Here is an 8640-nt window from a genome sequence, read left to right as displayed (position 1 = left end):
TCCAAGGTTTTCCTTATAGAAAAACCATGTCTAATAGAAGCAGTAAAAGGGTAGTCATCTTAAAAATTGTTGTAGGATATTTGGACACTGTGTGAAGATATATTACTGTGATTGGTTCGATAAAGAACTGAATGGCCAATAGCTAGGCAGGAGGTATAGACAGTACTTTCAGACAGAGAGAAATGAAGTAGGAGATGAATCTAGGCATGAGTCAGATGCCAACCACAGGTGGAGGGAGTCAGACATACAGAAATAAAGAAAGGCAAAAAGTCAGAGGCAAAATATAGATGAATATAAATGGGTTAATTTAAGGTATAAGAGCTAGTGGGACAAACCTAAGCTAAGGCTGAGCTTTCATAATTAGTAAGAAGTCTCCATAAATTTTTGTGAGCTTTCAGACAACAACAAAGCTTGCTACAAAAAAAAATGTACCTGGTGGATCAAACAATAATATGCAATCAATACAAGTAGACATAGATCAATAAAGGCAAAGGAATTCAGGCTTGAAGTGTTAGCATGATACATGTTGAGCCCCCTGATTAGTTAGCAATCAGGCTACACATCTTCTGTGATGGAGGAAAATGAAGGGGAGAGAGAGAATGGGGAGAAAGGGGTATGACAAGAGACTGTGTCTAATCAACTTCAAACTCTTCACTCAACGATAAACGAAAGAGAAAGAAGTAATTGAAAGCAGATGCCAAATGTGGAGTTTCCTGCAAGCCATGTGATTTGGTATCTTTGTTTAGCCAGTAGCTACAAAAGGGGGAGAAACTATTCATTTACTGTTTGTGTGCGGCTTGTGTGAGTTTCCTCCTGCGAAGCCTGGGGGAAGCCAGAAGAGAGTGTTGGATTCCCTAGAACGCAGGTTACAGGTAGTGGGAAGCCACCATGTTGGTGCTGGGAACCAAATCTGGATCATCGGCAAGACCGGAAGCCCTCTCGACGGCTGAGTCACCTCTGGAGCCCTAAGGGAGCTGACAGTGAGGAACCACTTAAAGAAAACTTAGGAGGGGCTGGGCAGAGGTGCGGTGGCTAAGAGAACTTCCTGCCATTCCAGGAGACCTTCCTTCAATCCTAGCACCAATCCAGGCCTCTCACATCTGCCTGCAACTGCTGCCTCGGCAGATCCAATACCGTCTGGCCTCCAGGAGCGTCTGTCCACATGAGTCACACACACACACACACACACACACACACACACACACACACCTTTAAGAGAGAAAGCTACCAAACACAACTTGTAGAGATGTTTATACCCTGAATTTTATCTGGGTTGGGGACAGTAAAACATACTTTTGATTGGAATATGAATAGGATGTATTTATGGTCATGAGATGGAACACAGGACCCCACATATGCCAGGCCATTATCACCATTATTTCTTTTTTTTATTCGTTTGTTTATTATTTATTTTTATTTTGACAGGTATCTCTATGTAGCCTTGCTTGGCCTGGGACTTACTATGCAGTCCAGGCTAGACTCAAACTCAGAGACCCATCTGCCTCTGCCTGAGATTAAAGGTGTGGGAATTAAAGACATGCGCCGTTGTGCCCGACTTCTACCACTTACTTTTAAAACAAAGGTGTTTTTTTTTTAACATGCCCCACAAGAGACCATTACTGAAGCATGTATGGGTGGAACTATATGCTGTCCAGAACTCGCCCTTAAATATTCTTACAAAACCTAAATACACCAGCAAAGGTAGAGGCGGGAATAAACAAGAATGGAAGGACGTGGGTCGCTATGAAGTGTGTGCTTAGGCACACTGTCATTTTGTTCCTTTCTCTGATTTTGTGATTCTGAACATTTCTGTGAGGCGCACTCATAACCGAAGGGCGGGCGCCATTGCGCCTTGAGGATCAGGAGTTACCTTTTTTTCTGGATTTCCTCAGGTGCAGCCGGATTTGAGAGTCCCGCTTCTCGTGTCTGAGCAGACATAGTCGGTCTCCCTGCAATGCTCACAGTTTGATCTCTCCTCTTTTGTTCTTACCTTTTCTCTGTCTGCAAGAGGCAAGGCCTTGAGGGTCCCTAGGACCTGGAAAGTGTAATGTCACCCTCTGTCACTTGGCAGGGTGGGGCTTCAGTTCAAAATGCAACCTCTCTCCCAATTATTCCAGAACTCTACACGCTGGAAAATAAAAAAAAATAACCTTTCAGATTCAATTTAGCCTGGATCTCTGTGATTTTATGTTCAGTCAGCAGGGCCTTGGAGGGCAGATAGTCATCAGTATCCGATGGTCCCTGGGGGAAGCAGGTCAGGTAGCAGAGTGACCGAAAGCAGGAACAAGCGAGGTGTGGTGGGAACAATGGAAAATCATGCCTGACCCGGAGCTAAGGCCAATTATCCAGGGAAATAAAAATGTTAAAAACTGGAGAAAAGTGGGATTGAGTGTTGGAGTCGGGTCCCTAAAATAACGAGATAAGGGCATAGATACAGTGGGCTAGTCTGTATTGGAAGAAAAATTATTTATTTCCCTGTGCTTTGGTTGGAAGGAAGAAAAGGACCAAAGAAGTCAATGTGTGTGTGCGCGTGCATGTTTGCGTGTGTGTGTGTGTGTGTGTGTGCTGTGTGCATGCTTGTGTTAAAATGGACATGAACGGGGGGGTGGATGCTTTACCATGATGGAAGAGATCTTTGACAGAAGAAAGAAAAAGATGGAGAGGAAGGAAAGGGTTTTAAAGTGTCCAGTGTTAACAACCAGACATCGGGTGGATTCCACTCACCTCTTATCCTGAAAACCATCCTGATGGGGCTCTTAAGTCCGTTGAAAAAAAAATTTAAAGTGAAAAAAAAAAGCAACTTTCCCCTAGCTACGTGTTAGGGGTGGTGCAGCGTCCATGCTGGTGCTAAAGGGAATTGAGGAGAGGAGAAAGCTGAGAGGTTCCAAGTGGACTCCTGGTCACCACTCCAAGTCATGCAGTGGTCACCACGAAGAGGCAAGCCAGGGCCTCCACTGAATAGCTGGCTCCAAGTGCTGCAGAAAAGCTTGCCGGTGAGAGAAAGGCTCAGAGGTAATAGTTGGGGGGGGGGTGCTATCATCAAGAGAGGCTCATGGTCAGGGCCCCGGGATTCATTTCCTCCTCTATCCTGTCCCACTTGCCCAGCAGAAGACATGATGTCCCAGAAAACCTCGAAGGTCCCTGGAATCCGATGGTCCCTTTCCTATGCAGAAGCTCTGTGTTCCAACCGTATTCTAAACCTGATTTTCAGACTTCTTTCTGACCTCTAACCATGGAGAAAATGACTTTGTTGTCAATATAATAATGAATAAGTTGCATTCCATGGGAAAGAAAATGACCAGTTTGGAGAATGATTTTTTTAAGTTTATTATTTTTATCAACACATCCATTAGGGTTTAAAATGTCTAGTCCAGGTATTTCCTCAAATATTTACACTTAGTATACTATACTATATATTTACATTTACATATAATTCAGGAATAACTTCAGTTGTTTCTGCAGGCATTATTTTCATTGCCATTCTTAAAGATCAAGGTAGCCCAAAGAGAGTGTGGCCTGGACACTTCTCCCTGGAAAGCAAAGCAGTTTTAGATTTTGATATCATACCTATTGCCTATACGATATGGGAAAGTATTTCTATTTCATTGATATGTCTCCTCTTTCCCCAGGACAGCTTGACAATTACCTGAATGTGATTTATAAACTCAACAATCGGTAAGGTGACCTATAACAGAGAAGAAGGCATGGGTCAGGGGACAACCTTGATGTGGTTCATCAGGAGCTGTGTCCCTCCAGTTTTGAGTCAGGGTCTTTCATTGTGCCGGAACTCACCACACAGGCAAGGTTGGCCCCAGGGACCTGCCCATTTCTGCCGCCCAGAGCAGGAATCCCAAGTGTATGCCGCTGCACCAGGTGTTTATGCATAGGCTCCAGGACCCAGATTGAAGCCTTTGTGCTCGCACGGCAGGCCCTTGACGGACCGAGCCGTCTCCCCCCAGTTCCCTTTTACATGCACCCTAGTATCTCCCCTTCAACCTAAAGGGCAAGATAGGACTAAGAGGAAAACTCAGAACAACAATCTCAAAGAAAACTTAAAGGACAAGAAGTTGCCAGTATCTCAGATGTAAAAATATGGAGAAAGGTGGGAGTGATGCTTTTGGACAGTCTAGGATTTCAGTAAACACAGGCTCCAAAGAGGGAAAGACAGGAAACTGGATATAAAAGGATGCCCTCGGCTTTTGTTTAGTTCTAGTTTGCTGGGCGTCTCCATCCTCACACTAAAGCCCTGGGAGGACCAGGGCTGCTGTACAAGCAACAGTTTCCATGTTGGTGACAACAGAAATTCTTCAAGGTTCGTAGTCTCTAATCCTACATATGCTTTATTGATGCTCGTGTATCTCATTCTCTACCCAAAGATCTAAATAAACACATTGCAAAGATACCCTAAGAGCCCTGCCCGTGGCTTTGGCTCATAATGACCTGAATATGCAGTAGTTACTAGGCGGTCCACTGAGGGGGCACTTCGCGGTAGTTATACACATATCAGGGGGCACTGATTGGTTGGTCGATTGAATGATTGATGATTGATTGATTGATGATTGATTGATTGATTTTGATGAGTGTGTATGTATGAATGATATGCCCCCACTTCTGTCGTGAGGGGTGAATAGAAGTCACAGTACACATGTGGATCTCAAAGGACAACCTCACACGTTGGTCCTCCCTTCCATCCTGTTGGAAACAAGTCTCTTTGAGGCTACTCACCATGTACAGTTGGCTAGCTGGCCCGTGAGCCTCTAGGAATTCTCCTGCCTGAATTTCCATCTCATCACAGGAGTACTAGGATTTCAGGTGCTCGGCACCACATGCAACTTAAACAGACTCTGAAAAGTTGGATTTCAGATACTCCTCACATTTGCATGTCAAGAGCTTGACCCACTGGGACATCCCCCTAGCCTTGACGGAATGGAGACATCTCCCCAGCATTGACTGAATGGATACATCTCCCCAGCCTTGACTGAAAGGAGACATCTCCTTAGCCTTGACAAAATGGGGACATCTCCCTAGCTTTGACTGAATGGAGACATCTCCCTAACCTTGACTGAATGGAGACATCATCTCCCTAGCCTTGACCGAATGGAGACATCATCTCCCTAGTCTTGACCGAATGGAGACATCTTCCTAGTCTTGACTAAACTGCGTGACTCAAGGGTTGTTTAAGCAACTGTCTTTCTTTGCTCGTTCAAGCTCCCCAGTGGCTTTGCAACTCACTAAGGAGCAGAATGCCTGCTGAAAGTTGTTGCTGACCACGACATACAGCAGCAGGTTTCCAAAGGTGTTGAGAGCAGCTAAGGGTCGAGAAACAATGTAAGCTTCGTGAATGTGGCTCTCGATGGAGCAGCTGATAGAAAGCAGGCGGGACTCAATCCGGATGACCCTCAGGATGTGGAAGGGTAAGAAGCATATGTAGAACACTATGAGCAGCAGAATGGTCAGCCTCCGCGCCTTCTGCTTAAAGCAGCTGTGCGTCTGAGGCCCGTGAGTCAGAGTGCTGATAATGGTTGTGTAGCAAAGTGTCACCACCACCAAGGGCAAGCAGAAAGTGGTGGCGGTCAGAACGAGGTTGTACCATTTGATGGTGGTGAGGTCGTCAGAGCTGGTGAGGTCAAGACAAGCAGACCGATTGGTCCTGGGGCTTGACGTGATCAGGAAGGTCATGGGCATGACAGCCACCAAAGAGATGACCCACACCCCGGCGCAAGCAACCACCGCCCAGCGCGTCTTCTGGACGGAGAAGCAGCTCATCGGGTGGATGATGACGACGTAACGGAAGACGCTGAAGCAGGTGAGGAAGAGGATGCTGCTGTAGAGGTTGAAATGGAAGCCGAAACGGATGAACTTGCACATGAAGTCGCCAAAGATCCAGTTCTCACCGCTCGCGTAATAGTGGATGAGGAAGGGGAGGCTGGTCAGGTAGAGCAGGTCCGTCAGGGCCAGGTTCAGCATGATGATGGTGCTGCTCTTCCAGGGCCGCATCTTGAAAACGTAGATGGAAATCGCCACGGTGTTCCCCGGGAAGCCCACGAGGAAGATGATGCCGTAGACGGCGGGAAGGTACTGCATCTTGAATGAGATCTGCTGCTCGTCCGTGCAGTTTCCCCACGCAGCTGCGGCTACGTAGTCTAGGAACTCGGAGTCGTTGGCTGGACCGTCCAGTGGCTCGCTCATGGCTCCATCTTGCAAGAAAACAGAAGAGTACAGTTTGGCCACGGAGGTCCAGCAAAAATAACCTAGCTGATCATGGGGAGCGGAAAACATGAGTGACTGGCGAATGATTGACTGGATGGCTCTAACATCCCAAACGTGTAGCTTCTTATCTCTCTTTAATCTCAGAAGAAGCCCCCATGGAGAAGATATTGGCATCCAGGGAACTGACTATGAAAGCACCTAAACAATAATAGCATAGAAGCCAAATTTCCGTGAGAATTAACGGATTGAGACAAAAAGCCCTGTGAAGCTATGGAAAACTGTGTTGTGGCTGCTGTTTAGCAGATGGTGGAGTGGGGGTGGGGGTCACAGTCATCTTCAGGGACTTAAGTGTAGAGAGATTCGGCTTTCGTCAAGTCCTCTGTGCGTCAGAGCGATGTTTGCTCTAAAGCCCTCACAGTGATGCCCAGGCTTCTTTTTTTTTTTTTTTTTTTTTTTTTTTGGTTTTATGAGACAGGGTTTCTCTGTATTGTTTTGGAGGCTGTCGGTCCAGCCCAGCCTCGAACTCACAGAGATCCGCCTGCCTCTGCCTCCTGAGTGCTAGGATTAAAGGCGTGCGCCATCACTGCCCAGCTCAGGCTTCTTATTTATAACCTCTGGTTTATAGATGACAATAAAACCAGGAAACGTTGTGCAACCTAAGCCTGGCTGCATGGTCGGTGACTTAGCTGGGTCCGAAGCACACTTGCCTGATTCGGAAGCCATTCTCTTTCTACGTTACCAGTTTCTATTCTGTTAGTCTATGAGAGAATTGCCTTAATTTACTTGAGAAAACTGAAAGTATGAAGATCTAAGAAAATAGCAATGTACTTTTTTTTTTAATTGCAGATTTCAGGCTGGAGAGAGGGCTCCATTTGGCGAAGCACTGTCTTCACAGGCACAGGGACCTGAGGTCAACCTCAGAGCCCAGGTAAGAACCCAGGCAAAGGAGCACATGCTTATCACCTCATCACGGGAGAGCATGGGGATCTCTGGGGATTGCTGGCCCATCGACCTTAGCTGCTCTGCAGCTCCCAGCCAAGGAGAGACACAATCCTCTCAGAAAGACACATGCACACACACACCCCACATATCCACACACATGCACACACACACCCCACATATCCACACACATGCACACACACACCCCACATATCCACACACATGCACACACACACCCCACATATCCACATACACATGCACACACACACCCCACATAACCACACACATGCACACACACACCCCACATATCCACATACACATGCACACACACACCCCACATATCCACACACATGCACACACACCCCACATATCCACACACATGCACACACACCCCACATATCCACACACATGCACACACACCCCACATATCCACATACACATGCACACACACACCCCACATAACCACACACATGCACACACACCCCACATATCCACATACATGCACACACACCCCACATATCCACACACACATCCACACACACACCCCACATATCCACACACATGCACACACACACACACCCCACATATCCACATACACATGCACACACACACCCCACATATCCACACACATGCACACACACCCCACATATCCACACACATGCACACACACCCCACATATCCACATACACATGCACACACACCCCACATATCCACACACACATGCACACACACACCACATATATCCACACACATGCACACACACACCACAAAGCCACACACATGTATACACACACCCCACATATCCACACACACATGCACACACACACCCCACATATCCACACACATGCGCACCCACATACCCCACATATCCACACACACACCCCACATATCCACACACATATTCAACTGCAGAGTTAGGAAAATGAAGCTGTCATGAATTGCAACTGGGTCAAACTTTAGCTCTCCCAATCTGATTTCTTCCGAGGCGTGCTACTGTGTGTTTGGGGGTGGGATCAGCAGTGCAATGCAGTAGTTAACAGTTTGGACTCTAAAGTTACCCACCTTAGTGATGCCCACCTAGTAGTTTTGCAGCTTCGAGCCCTCAGTAAGTTTCTTTAGCACATTCAGTCTCTGTAGGGTACCATTTCAACTCCATTCTTCTTGCTTCTCTCTTTCCTAAAAAAGTTTGACAGCAAATTTAGTATAGCATTATGATTATGAAGAGAGGGGTGAGTTGTCATGAGCTTATTATTTGAATGTACATATTTTGAATGTAAAATATATCCACTTACACATTTGTAGGGCTCCTACTACATACTAATTAAGCAGTTTTCCAGATCAAAAAGATGAGTATACACAAATGTATTAACCACGAGGTCTGAAGCAGGAGATGGACACAGAAAATATAACTTTACTCTAGGTAACAGAAATAGATATATAATGTACATAATAGAATAAACATCAATAAGGTTAAATGGTTAACAGTAAATC

At 46.1% G+C, this 8640-nt stretch overlaps 1 protein-coding gene across 1 annotated transcript; it reads right to left on the bottom strand.

The window, feature by feature from the left end:
• Window positions 1-5166: 5166 nt before the first annotated feature.
• Window positions 5167-6189, bottom strand: Oxgr1 (oxoglutarate receptor 1). Its single transcript, XM_040739145.1, has one exon. It carries the CDS (start codon window positions 6187-6189, stop codon window positions 5167-5169), a length of 1023 nt encoding a protein of 340 aa, XP_040595079.1.
• Between the last annotated feature and the right edge of the window lie 2451 nt (window positions 6190-8640).

This window comes from Mesocricetus auratus, unplaced genomic scaffold, assembly GCF_017639785.1.
Source record: "Mesocricetus auratus isolate SY011 unplaced genomic scaffold, BCM_Maur_2.0 Super-Scaffold_2245, whole genome shotgun sequence".
NCBI classification, from domain to species: Eukaryota; Metazoa; Chordata; class Mammalia; order Rodentia; family Cricetidae; genus Mesocricetus; species Mesocricetus auratus.
Note: the sequence above shows the minus strand (reverse complement) of the source record. Positions and strands in the feature narration are given on the sequence as shown.

Bases quoted from the DNA above. Each gene is read 5' to 3' on its own strand.
- Oxgr1 (XM_040739145.1), bottom strand. From the start codon at position 6,189: ATGAGCGAGCCACTGGACGGTCCAGCCAACGACTCCGAGTTCCTAGAC.